Below are 14,862 nucleotides of genomic sequence, written 5' to 3'. Positions count from 1 at the left end.
CAAGCTTGTGCTGATATGAAGAGGCTCAAACATGGCACTGCATTATATAACTACACTATCTATAAGTACCTTATGTCTTCTGCTACGAACTTCAAGTGCGAGTCTAAGTCGGGTAGATATACATGGACTGCTCGCTATATCTGCCACTTATTCTACAAGATAAACCTGATAAAGCTGTCTACAGTATCGTAGCCGACGTCATGAGCTTGGTATATTCTACCCGCCACGACTCGTAACCGTAGGAAACGCCGTGCTCTCATTCTAATAACCCGGCAGCAACTGTCTCGCCTCCACTTCTCAATACAACACGCTGCCCTGCTTCAAGCGGCACCTTCGTTCCCATCTTGACCACCACTCTCGCTACGCTTGCTGGCTTTACGATCTTGGGTTTCTTTTTCAGCACGGTGCCCTTAGTTTTGTCGAGCAAGGCTGGTATCTCTAGGATTTGACCCGCGGCGTGTAAACGGCCCCTGTGCACGTCCACCTGCATCGGCATCAGGATGTCGAACGCCAGTACCTTGACTGTGAATATGTCGATACATTCGATTGGCTGTTTTGTATCACAGATAATGTCTCCAACGCGTACGTGGATCGGTTCGATATTGCTGAGGTGAATAACGACATTTTGTCCCGCCACGGCCCAGTCCACTAGCTCATGATCAAGTTCTAAAGACTTGACGTATGCCTTCTCGCCGCTAGGCTGAACTATTAGTGCATCGCCCACTTGCACCGAGCCTGCATCTATCCTCCCGGATATCGTAAGCGGGCTCTGTGCTGTACGGTAAACTTCGGAAATAGTTAAGCGTAGAGGCTTGTCCAATGCTCGAGCCATTGGCTCTGAGCTCTCTAATTCCTCGACGAGCGTTTTCCCACAATACCAGTTGGCTGCTGCGTCTGTGGCCCTCTTTACTATGTTATCTCCATGTAAGCCGGACACGGGGACAAAGCTAACATTTTTGAGCTGGAACCCTGTTGCCGAGAGGAAGCCGGATACTTGTTGCGAAATTTCGTCGAACCGTTCTTGAGACCATCCAACCGTGTCCAGCTTATTAATTGCGACAATTACTCGAGAGACACCCATACTGCGCAGGAGAAGAGAATGCTCCCTTGTCTGACCCTTTAGTCCAGCTTCAAATGCGCCAGTTGTTGCGTCCACTACTAAAATCGCAAAGTCTGCTTGGCTCGCGCCGGCAATCATGTTGGGGATAAAATCTCGATGTCCAGGCGCATCTAGAATCGTAAACGATGTGGTTGCCGTTTCAAATTTATTTGTTGCGATGTCAATAGTTACGCCTCTCGATCGCTCCTCCGATCGTTGGTCTAGCACCCACGCAAGTGCGAACGAAGATTTCCCTATACTTTCGGCTTCTTTGCGATATTTCTGTATCGTTCTCTGGTCAACGACATTGAGGTCGAGCAACAGGCGTCCCATCAGTGTACTTTTACCAGCGTCCACATGGCCTTGTCAAATTAGTATGAATACCAACGCACCGAGACTTATTTGTAATACTTACCAACAACTACGAAGCTTGCGTTCTTCTTCCTCTTAGTCTTCTCAAATTCCTTAAGCACGTCAACATTCTTGCTTTTGGGCAATGGCGTATCAGGTAAATTAAGGCCTTTCACACCATCCGTAACCTCTTCGACTTTTCCTCTTGCGCTGGCCTTCTTCTTAGTCGTATTAGCAGCAATCTTTTTACTGCTTGCTGATCCCAAATTATTAGTATTCTTACTTAACGACCTTCTTCGCTAAGAGCGAACCTTGGGACTGTGCTGCCAAGACTACATCATCTGGGCTTGGCGCTGAGAACGCGTCAGTTACTGATGAAGTTAAATTGATATAAGGAAACGGGTAAGTTCTCGGCACGGAATTAATAGAACTATTAATGGAGCTGAGAAGGGCCTGAGCGAAGGGAGACGGCGCAGCAGCCTCAAATGGTATAGCTGGTTGTGAAGGTTTCGCAAATCTCGGAGGGTTGGTTGGCTCGGTACTATTTCTTTCTGGCTGGCTTTGAACCTCGTCCTCCACAACCTTTGGGCTTTTAGATTCTATCCGTTGGGATATACTGGCTATACTAGCGCTTGTAAAACCCGTAGCTCCCCTTGGCGTTATCGCGGTCGGCCGTGCATTCTCTTTACTAGATTCAGGTTGCGTCGGAGTGGTAGAGAGGTTGCTTAATTTCGATGTTGCATCTTGTAGTTGTTTCTCGTCCAATTTCCTATCTTCTGCTTTCTTCTTGCGAGCAGCAGCCAGTGCTTGGAGTTTAGAAACCTTGCCGTCTATGCTAGCACCCCCTAGCAGTCCGCTTCGGGGCTGTAATGGTACGATAAATGTAGTTTGTCGGTCCTTTGGGATATTCAACCACGGCATGTCGCTAAAGAAGCCGGCAAATGAGACGTGCTGTGCATGTGCTTCACCTTTACCAACCCCAAGCTTCGGTGTTAGCCAAACGACCAAGCTGGATTTCCGATATATTCACACTGAGACGCACCTGGGGTCATGAAATGCTGCTGCCCTGCGACCGAGACCTTCGCACAGGTGCTATGTTGGGTGGCTTGGGAGGACAACGGCAGAATAAGAAAATACAGAATAAGAAAATAGGCTACCTACCTCCTCCTTTCTTTTTGGTTGAAGGTGCAACATATTTAGTCATTAAATAAGTCACAGATTTATCGATATCGTAATAATAATGCCATAGCGCATCTTGGATTTGTTTTGTGGTAACCTTGGATGATTCGACACCGAGAGCGGCTCGAACTTGGACAGTACCGACGTTCATTTGTGCTTCATTGGCTTATTAGCAGGAATTGATAGGATATGATATGTGCAACTCATGTACCTTGATCCTCCGAGCTTAATTCCTCTTCCTCATCTCCAAATTCGTCTGCTTCATATTCGTCGAGGTCGTTCTCGTAGTCGTAATTACGATATGCTTGGTGGCGGGACATTGCGTCTATTAAGCAAGATTATAAGTCTTGAGAAAAAAAGAATATCGTTTCTTGATGAATTTTGGGGTATTTATAGATAATTACCGTGTTCATACCTTAGCTATATCTTGTCCTAACCTAAAGTATGAGCCAAAGGACGATAGAAGCTTTATTTTGAGTGAGAGAAAGTAACAAAAGAGGGGCAAGAGGGGTTTGCGTTCAGATAAGCTATTCCGTACATATGTACATGCATACAATTGAATCGCAGGTACTTCGTACATGGTACCTAACGTATGTGAATATGGGAAGTCTATAGGTACTTTATTTAACAGCCTAGATGGTAGGTACATAACTTACGTACCACATCCATGTATATTATGGAATGTACTCAGGTATCTGTACAATTGAGGTACCTATGTAGGTATGTATGTAATTGAGCCTCAGGTGTTTAAGCACCTAGTCGGATTAACACAACATGGTTCTTTTCTTCAATCCATAGGTAGGTAATAAATAAACGATGTTCTTCGCAACACCTTGTTGTTCGTAATACATAAAACAGCTTCCATTCCTTGAGCCTCTCAGCTACATTTTCATAGTTTTGCATTTGGAGCTTCATATTCCAAATACCTGGAAGTCAGGCACAGCATAAAATAAAAGATTAGGTAGGTAATTTGTCATACGTCTCATGCAATGCACCCCTCAGCAAAGGAATTTTTCTCATCGAGTTGGCTACTATTAATCTCATTCCACTCATGTGACACAATCCGATCCTGCTTTATCCTGTTTATCCTATAGATCAATCAAACTTTCTTCTATGGCAGGCTGCTGAGGTGTATGTTGGGGAACAGCAGGGAACGAGTCCTGTCTGTATCTTGAATATCCCCCGGTTGTCTGATATGCTTGAGGGGCCTGGTCCACATATTGTTGTTGCCAATATGGCTGTTGCGCTTGTTGGTTGGGTGGCTGATAATGCTGTGGGGGCTGGGATGCTTGCGCAGGAATAGAGGCAGGTGTTGGAGGGATGGGCTGCCCGGTATAGCTTAAGCTGTGTTGAAGGTTTGGATACGGTGACGGTGACGCTTCTGGAGGTATACCCTGTGTGGCATGGTCAGTGCTCGACTGAGGGTTGTTATAATAATACGTCGCACTGGGGTCGGCCGCTGATGTCGCTGCTGGCTCGGTGGCTCTGTTAAGGGGAGTTTGCGGGGAGGGGTGGGATACGTGACTAGACTGAGGGGGAACGTCGTTGGGTGTGAAATTTGCTTGACTAGGATACTGAGCTGGTGCGGATGGCCCTTGTTGTTTTTGCCAACCCTCGTTTCCTTGTCCTGCATGATGCGGATATTGGTTGCTCGAGGGGGCCGACACCGAAGCTCTCTTGTCATAGCTTGTAAATTGTGGTGGCAGACCTCGCTGGACATGTTGGAGGTATTGGTGGCTTGCAGACTTCCTACTTGGATCTGTAAGTGGGTCGCCCGTATAGAAATTTTCTGCTGACGTAGAAGCCCTGGCGGTAGTAGATTCTATTGAGGGATATGGGCCGGTCTGTTGTCCGGAGCTGGGCAAAGCGTAGCTACCAATATTATGTTGGCTGTAAGCTTTTGAGAGGCGCTCCTCCAGCATTCTATCGTAATATCGAACAACAGTGGAAAGCTTAGCATGTAGGTCGAGCAGGGTATCTGAATTGTGATTAGCTGGAGGTGGCATCTAAAACCTTCAGAAGATAGCTTACCATGCTTGCTCATCGTTTCGCCGTATGTGCGCGCTAGCTTTGGTCGCAACGCCCCGATAGAATCATAAAGCTCCTGAATCTGTGGCTCCCTCAGTATCGTACCGGGGGGCTGCGTCTGCAACCTGTCGACCAGCGTGGAGAAAAGGTTGATATTTTCGGCCTCGACTGGAGTGAGCTCGTAATCATTCTTGGGCAACGCGAATGAAGTAGCTGAGATGTTTTCAACCATGTTTGTCTGCTGTTTCAAGGCAGCGGAATGCTTTTGTTTTTGCTCTTCCATGTCTGCCAGAGATGCTGCGATGGCAGCCTTCAAGTCTTCATCCTCCTCCTCGGCTGCAGGTGCAACTATTGGTGTGGATGAGTGGTCGCTGGCTTTCGCATATGATTGTCGAGGGGTGTTATCTGTTGGAGGGACATAGCCCTTGGAATGACTTTGGACTTCCTCTAGGCTCATTGCCAAGGCCTTCTTGAGGTCTTCGTCGAAGGCGTCGTCAACTCTGGCATTTCGAGGCAACATGGCGGACGAACTGCGGTTTTTATGAGGAAAGGAAGGGCTTGTGGGAGAGCGCTCCTGTCTTCCGAAGCTACTTTTAGTAGATCTATCTGTTAATTTGGCATAGCAGCCATCGTCGACCCGCACGGGTTGTAAGATACCCAAATGCGGTAGAGGAAGCGTCTTGGTAGAACATTGTTGGTCGAAACAATTACCACAATTCCGACAATGATGTTTACGGTTCGTGAAGGTAAATGGGGTCCGACACCGCATACAGACATCGGAATCGGTCCATTCTGGGGGCTATCATAAACTGGTTAGTCTTGTCTTCTCCAGGAGCGGTGCGTGTATAGGAACACTTGATATTATACAATACATACGGCGCTACTGTCGATCATACTGCTTGCTACGGTTGTTCGAGGAGGAAATTGGAACCCCTCTCTTTGCAAAGCTCTGTAGGTCTCCTCAATATATTTTAGGTCGTAGCGACCTTCGGTAGCGGCGGCCCAGGACTGTATCAACTCTAATATCTTGGCTCGGACCTCGCTATTAACTTCGGCGGGGCCAACTGCATGGAGAAGAGATACTAAATTATCCATAAACTCTCGCGAAGCAACCTCGACGAGGAAATGAGAACCGCCGTTCTTGACGCAAGTGTCTGTCAACTACGCCACATGTCAGCATCTTGGGAGAAGCGCATAGGAATCTATACGACCGAGAAAAGCGTTCGTACGTTTAGCGCGCTCAGCTGGGTATTAGGATTCTTGTTGCCGATGCGACGTTTCAGCGAGCGCATAGCTTCTTTAGGTTGGACCGTTTTGGATCTAATGACATCGGAGATCTCGAGGTTAAGAGGAATATCCTCCCTAGATTATTAGATCGTACATCAGTAATCTAGTGAAGCATTGGTGGAATAATTAGTAGAATAGACATACAGACTACTTCCGGTTGCTTTATCAATCTGTTCGTCCAAGGCACTGTTGGCCGAGGACGACCACCAACTTCCCATCATGATGCGCGAGAGATTCAGGGGAGATATGAGATACGATTCGGAAGTGGTTATTGCTCTCCAGAGGCGAGGGATGGGATGGGATGGTATGAAACTAGACTGTCAACCTGTTTACCTGATTATGGGAGAATTGCGTGGGTACACATCGGGATGTCTATTGATATTATGTATGCCTAGGTAGGTGTGCATGTGGGTGTATGTAGAGTGTAAATATTCCAGTATGTACAATACAATACCTAACATAAGGCCGAGATTACGTATTATTACAATACCTACTAACCACTAGTCCACTAGTGTAGGCTGCCGTAGCTAAAAATGCGGAGCGCCTATAACTACATAGGTACATGTAAGGAGGTACATTAGGTACCTATGTACATATCTACATGTACATACGTCAAATCTCATGTGGGCGGGTACATAAGGTATATCAATCACCGAGTTTCCACCCACCTCAAGATAAGTATTGTACATTACATAGAGGTATGTATACACATTACTTCGCATCAATTAAATATCAACGACGCCTTCACACAAACACATTCATACATGTTATATACACACGAAACTAAGCAGTTGGCCAACACGCCACGTCCTTCTCTTCATATATACTATTAAAGATGCGGACAATTTAATTTTGCTGTTGTGCATTTAATACCTTTTTTTTTTCTCTTCTTTTTATTGTCCATGTTCTTTCAACATTCCGTTCTCGTCCCTCTCCCACTTTTTCAACCTCCAGTGTTGCGCCGTTCACAGATCCGGCGCTTCTTTGAAAGAATGCCACCTCATTCCAGTCCTCACCCTCAGAACAATTGTGGTACATAAAGTTCTCGTCTCTGACTATCCCCCGCCTTGCTACATTTCTCGCCGTCCAGGATTCGATTTGCACATCTTGGGTATCGCACTGATGAAAACATGAGTTCTGTAACGTTCACAAGGACTTCGACCACTCCAATACTGGGCACGAATGGCACCATGTCCTCTAATACAAGTAATGACCACTGGTCGTCTGCGAAGGAAACCAGTACGAACATGTTTAATGGCAGCTCGGGTGCAGGAAAGCTGCCATATCGCCACATAGATGATTTGGTGTCTGTTGGCGTCGACCTCGACCCTCATACCCCTCTACGAAAGATCCTTGAGCTTGGAGATGCTCATATGCGGCAGGCAACAACCTATAGCGATTTCCGCCGCCCCGATTTAGCACTGCAGGAGTACATCAAAGCATTTACAATCGCCGTCGATAAAGTACCCAAACACAAAGATTATCCCTCGATGAGTTCCGACCGCGGAGACTTGAACCGCTTATACAAAGCCCTCAAGATGAAAATAACTACCAATGGAGCTACTTTCGACAAGATTAAGGAGGAAATCAAAGAGGATAATAGGCGGAGTGGTGTGCAGCCAACAATATCTTCTAAGCGTCCCTTCGAACTCGCCCGCTTGAACTGGCCTAGCCCATCTTCGACGCTGCAGCAGGTTCAGGCGAACCATTCCATAGCCCCCCAAAATAATGGACTTATAAATGAAGTAGAAGCTCTAAATAGAGTTGATATTACAGACGATGCTGGCGGCAACGCGGCTGGGGGACGTAGGCGAAAGCCAACGATACAACCAAAACCACAAGCATTGCATGGAAAAGCTATTAAGCAGACCCCAAAAGACCTCCCCGAAGATCTTGCAAATAGGTTTGCGCGGTTGCGTGATACTCAAAAGCCTCGAAACGCCACTAAAGCACTCGACCAGGCCCAATCGGCCGGTACTGAAGAGTCCACTCCAAGTCAGGCCTTGCCTTCAGTTGATACATCTATATTAACGATGCCAAAGCTCCCGGAAGCCATCTATAGTCCCGCGAGAGGTACCGTGACTAGTGAGATCGCTAACCTTCCATCCAGCACCCCTCGTGGTATGTTCAGTCGGACAAATTCGATTACCTCGGCCCCCAGCGTCTCAGCTCGCATATCGACGGAAAACGCCATCAGGGCCTTTAGCAAAGAACAGTTTGTTGCGGCCCATTCTTATCGGGTCACCCAACCCTCAGCTACGCTAACGGAATTTCAAATTCCAGACGGCGACGACATCACAGCCGAAACACTTCAAGGTCTCATAAACAAGTACCCTCAGATTGACGTTTTGGTAATTGATGTTCGGGATCGTGAGTCTTTTGACGAGGGACATATCAAATCAGCTAAGACGATTTGTATCGAGCCTGAGATTCTTATGCGAGAGAACATATCCGCAGATGAGATTGCTGATAGCATGGTTCTTGCCCCTCCAAGTGAGAGGCTCGCGGTTGAGCAACGCGACAAGGTTGACTTGGTGGTTATCTACGATCAGGATAGCGCTTCAATATCGTCTAGGATAACTGGAGATTCTTTAGAAATGGTCCTGTACAATATCCGACAAGCCCTATCGTACTATAGCTATAGCCGACCGCTCAAACGCGCCCCAAAGCTGCTGAGCGGTGGTCTGAACTCGTGGGTGGACAAATTTGGAGAGCAATCTCTTGAGGCTTCCAAGACTATGTCAAACTACGTGTCTCCAAGCACGGCTTCGAGGCAAAGGTACGGCGACAGAAAACGATCCCGGACCAAGACCCTTAATCAAGATGAGATTAGTCAATTCGAGGATATGATCAAAACTGACCAGATGGGACTTGACACTTTCGACTATGTCAAAACAAGGGAAGACTTTATCCGTCGTTATCCTAGTATAACAGGCGACCCTGAATCTATGACTTCTATCAAGGAGGACTTGGATTCACAGGAAGACTTCCTAGCCAGCATAGCTCCCACACCTCCTAAGCTACCGGCACCTGCTATCCCAAGAACTAGGTACAGTGGCTTAGAATCTAGAGATGACGACTCGGGTGTTGGTGGCATTGCCATGCCGGCAGCACCCGCAGAACGATTGGGGCCTGGCCAACTTATAACTGGACTCCGGAACCTTGGAAACTCATGCTACTGTAATTCAACCCTACAAGTATTACTTGCTTCACCTGGGTTCATCAGCAATGTATTGGATGATAAATGGCCTCTAGATTGGCGTCAAGCACACGAAGAAACAAGCAAGAGAGAGCCTGCTTCAGCACAGCTACTGTCCAAGATTTTAAAAAACACGTTTATGTGGCTGCACAAGAAGCGGCTCAAAGAAGCGACACCTGATGCACTTCTGGTACGTATCCCCCTACCTATTTATTATATTACCTTGGGCAGTTTTTTGCTCACGTATGCACAAGAAATATATGCGTTCTGTCAGCGGAGGATACGTTGCGGATGGCAGGCTTCTCAAACTAGGAGATCATAATCAACACGATGTCGACGAGATGTTTAATTTCGTCTTTGACCAAGTTGCAGCTGAAACAAACGTGAGCCATCGTTTCGTCCGTTCAATAGAGAGAATCAAGGTACCGAGCGGGACGCGCGCGGATGTCAAAGTACTGGTGGAAAGTTATATAAAACAATGGAGGCAGACCCAACCTCAATCCTTTATTGATGCCTATTGGTTGTTATTTCTATTGGCTGAACGAAAGTGCGATACGTGTGGACATTTTTCGTATGGTCGAGATACGTACCGTTCCCTGATGGTAGCAACTGATGCAGACCAATATTCCTATGGACCGCTTCAACTTGTCGACATGTTGCACTACACCTTTGGCCCCGAACAAATCGACATGAATTGTGGCAATAAGGCAATCAAATGCAAAGGTCCAAAAGCTCATATGACCACCAAAATCGCGAGGATGCCTCGCTTACTGCGCCTATATATAAGAAGACAAGGGAGGAATGGCCCCCAAAAGGATGTTAAACCTATCACCTTCCCCCTTGAGCTTGACCTAGGGCCTTACAGCTTCGATTCACAAGCGCGAGAAGAGGCGGCTAAAATTCTAGGTGAAAATTTTAGTGAGGGTTTCTCATGTCCTACTAAGTACGAGCTCTACGCCATTCAAGTACATCTTGGCGCATCCTCCACCTCAGGTCACTACTGGACCTGGATCAGGGGCGAGGGGAAGGACACGTGGATTAAATGTAACGACACCATCATAACGCCGTACTCTGGGGATGCCTGGAAAAGGGAGCTCAATAGGATGTACCAGTGCCACAATAACGAGACGCCCGTCCAGCTGCACTATAAGCGTATCGATGTTCCCTTCACTTGAGACCAATATAGGGAAAGATGAGGTGTCTAGACAATTGTGATTTCTGGAATATTAATAATTATAAGATGCAAATCACGCGGTGTCGTATCAGCAAGAATACTACTGCCATAAGCGATACGCTGAAGGGCGGCTTTGAATACTCGGATCGGTACTGCCACGGGTTAAATATATTGGTATTCTCCCCCCACTACCTTAGTAGATAGATGGTCTTGGAAGAACGTTTTGGGGGTTTGGTAGATGGACGCTTACATTATATTTGGAAGCGCGGCGTTGTAGAGGGAACGCTAGACACTGAATTCCTGTCTTTTTATTTATTTTACCTTCTTTACCGTCCTTTTCTCTTTTTTCTCTGCCGACTTCGAGTTTGGCTATGCTATATGTGGTCATATGTATAGGTGTAGTGCAATATATACTATAGGTGGTTTAATAAATAAACGTTATTGCTATATCAATAAGTCGAGGATTATGATGAAAAAACTAGCCTAGTTATTATAGTTCCTGTTATAATCTACATACATAGGTATTAGACAGCGGTGGCGACGAGAGTTGGTATATACCTAACCTAGTATGTAGAAGGGCAATATTAGCCAACCTTTCTCCGATACTTTTTCGTTCAGGTACGCTACTATCTGCCTTGGCAATAAAGGCTTAAGAGCAATAGGGCCATTGGGTGCCAATATCCAGATATATCCAGCACTGACTACGACTATAAGACTCCTTTCACATGCAAACTCGGGACCCGAGGATCCAGATAAACTCAACAAAGGGAGTCGACTAAACGAATACGCATTCTTGGCCAACCTCAACGTTTCTTACCTTATATATCTAGGTAGGTTAGTCTAGTACCCAGTTGAACAATCTTACGATTCTTCATCAGCCCTCTAGATTTTCACATAATAAATTAATACTTCCTCATTAAAAAACGAGGGAAAACATAATCATTAACTCTACGTGAAATATACCTTACTTAATCTTCCCTGTGCGTATACAACAAAAAAAGCGAAGCAACACGCCATACGGAATACAAGGTGTATAACTAATGCTACACCGACCCATTTCCAACTCGCCGAAGAGCCAGCCAGTTAGCAAATTACACAATACCTGGAAACAGACGCATATTACATTAACACGACACTACAGATTACGAAGTCCGCTTAAAGCACTCTTGGATTTGTTTCTTGTAGACATCCTTGAGCGCCCTCCGGTTCACCTTCTGTGTTGCTGTAACGAGACCCTGTTATGCCTGTCAGCGCTAATCCTAGGTCTAGGAGGTTTAGGTTGGGATAGGGGGAGATGGAATGTGGTTATGGAATGTGGTTGAAACTTACACTAGCGGGCGTCCATTCCTCATCAACTATTACGACGCCAACGATCATTTCCAGCCCGGTCAAGCCGGCCTTCTTGCCCACTGCGATTAAGTCCTTGTGGACTGTCTCCAAGACCTTGGGGTCGCCGTGAGCGTGGGCATGATCAACATCTAGTTTCTTCGCTAGGTCGTTCAGCGACTTCTCGTTGGGGCTGATGACGGCAATGGCGCGAGGGTGCTCGCTGTCGCCGTACACCATGACGTTGTGGACGAATTCGCTGCCGCGGTAGACGGCCTCGAGCTTCTCGAGCGCGATGTACTCACCGCCCTGCATCTTGACGAGATTTTTGACGCGGTCGATGATCTTGACGTGGCCTACCGAGTCGAACTCGCCGATATCTCCTGTTCGGAACCACCCATCCGATGTAAACGCCTTCGCGGTCTCCTCGGGGTTCTTGTAATACTCCTTGCAGACTGGAAGTCCCCGCAGCAGAATCTCACCTTGTGGAGGATTACTCTTTGCGTCGTATCCTAGATCAGGTATACTGACGAGCTTGATCTCAAGTGACGCAGGGACGGGGCCGATGGCATCCCGAGTCCATTGCAACGGGTTACCTAGGGCGCCATTGGCGGTTGTTTCCGTAAGACCATATCCCGTAATCATTGGCGCAAGCACCAAGCTTACGAACTGCCTTGTGCCATCCGAAATACCACTGGCACCGTTGAAGAGGAATCTTACCCTTCCGCCCGTCATTTCCCGGACTTTCTTGAATACTATGGCATCAAGTAAGCCACTCCCAGGCAGGCCGGTTGCCACGAGTAAGCTCTTGAGGTTGTAAGCACCCCAAAAAAGATTCTTGGTCAAGGCACCACCAGAGTTGACTTTGGCTTCAATACCCTTCCTGATGGTCTCCCATATCTGGGGCACACCAACCATGACGGTAGGTGCAAGCTCTCGCATATCTCCAGCACAGTTGCGCATAGAGGAGTCAGCCAACGTGCGGGGGGATCCGTAGCCGAGCGTACCGCCAACAAACATTACTAAATTCTCCACAGCCACCTCCAAAATATGAGCAAGGGGGAGATACGCGAGTATAACGTCCCGATGTGAAACAGTCTCTGCGACAATAGTCCATAGGCCGGTGATGCCCGCAACAACACCTTCGTGGGTAAGAGGGACACCCTTGGGAGTTCCAGAAGAACCAGAAGTGTACATGATACAACACAGATCGGTAGGTTTCGGCGGTACGGGGTCTATAGGGTTCTCCTCACCGAGGGCAATCAGGTCAGAGTAGGAGATGATGGTAAGGTGAGAATTTGAGGATTTGAAGTCGGCCATCTCCTCGTCAGAAATGGGGATATTGGTCGTGTCATTGTAGATCAAGTACTTGACATCTTTCGCATTCTTCAAAGGGCGACTGGCAACTTTGAATAGATGGGGATCGGTATACATAGCCTTCGCATTCGTTTGTGTGAGGGAGTATTCGACAGCATCCGAGCCGAGAGTATCGTACGCGGTTGCGATTGTGATGGATTGCGAGGCGCAGGCGTGAGCCGTGCACTGCCAGTTGGCGCTGCATAAATGGTTAGCCGTTGGCTATTCTTTACAATGAAGGGGATATTCCCTACCTCGTTGTCGCAAAGATGTGTAACACGTCACCTGTCTCGAGCCCTAGCTTCTTCAAACCGGCGCCTACGTTTAGAGCTCGAGTCTTGTACTCGTTGTAAGTAAGGAATGTGTACGGGGTTAACTCGAAGTAAGTCCATTCTTTATTAACTTCAGTCTTGACTCCGTCAACAACTTTTGGTACTTTCTTAGTCTCGGTATGCGTCTTGATGAGTTTACGAGTACCTATGGCCGCCTTGTCGCCGTATTTTTTCGCAGTCTCGATTAAGATGTCATAAGTAGTGGCGATGTGAGATTCGGGGCGTGTGATAAGACCGTCCTTGGCCTTGGTGTGCCTGAATGGCTTCGTTTCTCCTTCAACTTCTTCGGCGTCAGGTGATTCGACCATAAAAGGGGGCTTCTGGACTCTGTAGAGAGGAAGCACGCCCTCGAATTGAGTTGGGAGGGACATGATTTAGATGGGGAGTAGGATATAATTATGGGGTGTAGTGTTTATGTCAAGCGTAGGTATTATGTAGAGGGTAGGGATAATAACGTTGGTTCTTGAACGCGAAGGAAAGTAAAGTTGGAGATCAAAACTGGTTTTGGAGTCGAAGCTTGGGGGAGCTGTAGCTTCCAGCTTAATATTTCAAAGGTAGTTATGTAGACTTGCAAGTTGAATTTATTTAGGTCATTTAGGTCATTTAGGTCAGGTAGGGGTACCTCTACAAAACGTCAGCGGGGCAAATCCACCGGTAGGCCAAGTACCACCCATTTCCAGGTACTTGTGGGGCGCTGGGTTCCACCAGTCAGGGTATAAGTGAATAGGCTAATTCTCTATTAGAGATGCCGAGGAATATATTTTTTGATATGTGGGTATCGAAAATGACGTTCCGCGGCGTATCTAGAATTAGAAGTTGAGAGTATGATATTTTTGTATTTCTATGGGTATTATATGGATCTTGCTGGCTATTGCTGGCTATTGCTGGCTGTTATACACATTAATGTGAAGGGGTATTGAGGATGTAGGGTGTCCGGGTCGCCCGTGCCTCGGCTCGAAAATTGATATTATGCGTAATCACCTAGGTCATCACCTAGGTAGGTCAAATGATCGTGGTTTGCTTCCTCTAGGTCCTCACATATTACGGCCGAGTATGTATATGTAGGGGGCCGAGATATTAAAATTTTCTTGATCGTTACTGCGGTATAGGTAACCTCAGACCTAGTTCGCAAAGGTTACGTACATGTGTAGAATCACCAATATCACCGATATGTGATGTAATTATTATTTACGAGATGACCAATGGACAAAAGAGAGATAGGGGACTTTGTTGATTGCCTATGCCTTAGGTACCTAAGGTAGATACGTGTACTTATGTCAGCGATTAGCACTGGAGAAGCTCAATTGTAGTGTAGGTAGGTAGGTTATGTTAGGTAGTTTGCAGGATAAGATTTATTACATATTACAATGATAGATAAGATAAAAGCTCTGGCGGAATAGGTAGGTAGGTAGGTACCTATCCTAGCACGTCGGCAATGTGAATTTTCCGATCTGGAAGAATGTGGGGCTAGATCTTTTAGAATTTCAGAATTTCGAGATAACTAACTAGGTTAGGTACAATACAAACCCGT

General features: G+C 46.8%; 4 protein-coding genes across 4 annotated transcripts; 1 reads left to right on the top strand and 3 right to left on the bottom strand.

Annotated features, from left to right (window-relative positions):
- Positions 1 to 224: 224 nt before the first annotated feature.
- Positions 225 to 2,949, bottom strand: F4813DRAFT_396762 (P-loop containing nucleoside triphosphate hydrolase protein; the record flags this gene model as incomplete). Its single annotated transcript, XM_049247863.1, has 5 exons — positions 225 to 1,461; positions 1,515 to 1,699; positions 1,734 to 2,418; positions 2,612 to 2,785; positions 2,841 to 2,949. The coding sequence occupies 5 exons, from the start codon at positions 2,947 to 2,949 to the stop codon at positions 257 to 259; spliced, it is 2,358 nt and encodes a 785-aa protein (XP_049104046.1). The 3' UTR covers positions 225 to 256.
- A 415-nt stretch (positions 2,950 to 3,364) lies between these two features.
- Positions 3,365 to 6,455, bottom strand: F4813DRAFT_343408 (vacuolar protein sorting-associated protein 27). The gene is made up of 5 exons (XM_049241534.1): positions 6,089 to 6,455; positions 5,887 to 6,019; positions 5,534 to 5,818; positions 4,661 to 5,456; positions 3,365 to 4,607 (listed from the first exon to the last, which is right to left on the bottom strand). Exons 1-5 carry the CDS (start codon positions 6,163 to 6,165, stop codon positions 3,718 to 3,720), a joined length of 2,181 nt encoding a protein of 726 aa, XP_049104045.1. The 5' UTR covers positions 6,166 to 6,455; the 3' UTR covers positions 3,365 to 3,717.
- A 170-nt stretch (positions 6,456 to 6,625) lies between these two features.
- Positions 6,626 to 10,831, top strand: F4813DRAFT_343407 (cysteine proteinase). Its single transcript, XM_049241533.1, has 2 exons — positions 6,626 to 9,333; positions 9,398 to 10,831. Exons 1-2 carry the CDS (start codon positions 7,075 to 7,077, stop codon positions 10,316 to 10,318), a joined length of 3,180 nt encoding a protein of 1,059 aa, XP_049104044.1. The 5' UTR covers positions 6,626 to 7,074; the 3' UTR covers positions 10,319 to 10,831.
- A 303-nt stretch (positions 10,832 to 11,134) lies between these two features.
- Positions 11,135 to 14,325, bottom strand: F4813DRAFT_343403 (long-chain-fatty-acid-CoA ligase). The gene is made up of 3 exons (XM_049241532.1): positions 13,254 to 14,325; positions 11,647 to 13,198; positions 11,135 to 11,552 (listed from the first exon to the last, which is right to left on the bottom strand). The coding sequence occupies exons 1-3, from the start codon at positions 13,700 to 13,702 to the stop codon at positions 11,460 to 11,462; spliced, it is 2,094 nt and encodes a 697-aa protein (XP_049104043.1). The 5' UTR covers positions 13,703 to 14,325; the 3' UTR covers positions 11,135 to 11,459.
- Between the last annotated feature and the right edge of the window lie 537 nt (positions 14,326 to 14,862).

This window comes from Daldinia decipiens (assembly GCF_022478715.1).
Source record: "Daldinia decipiens strain CBS 113046 unplaced genomic scaffold F4813scaffold_2, whole genome shotgun sequence".
NCBI classification, from domain to species: Eukaryota; Fungi; Ascomycota; class Sordariomycetes; order Xylariales; family Hypoxylaceae; genus Daldinia; species Daldinia decipiens.
Note: the sequence above shows the minus strand (reverse complement) of the source record. Positions and strands in the feature narration are given on the sequence as shown.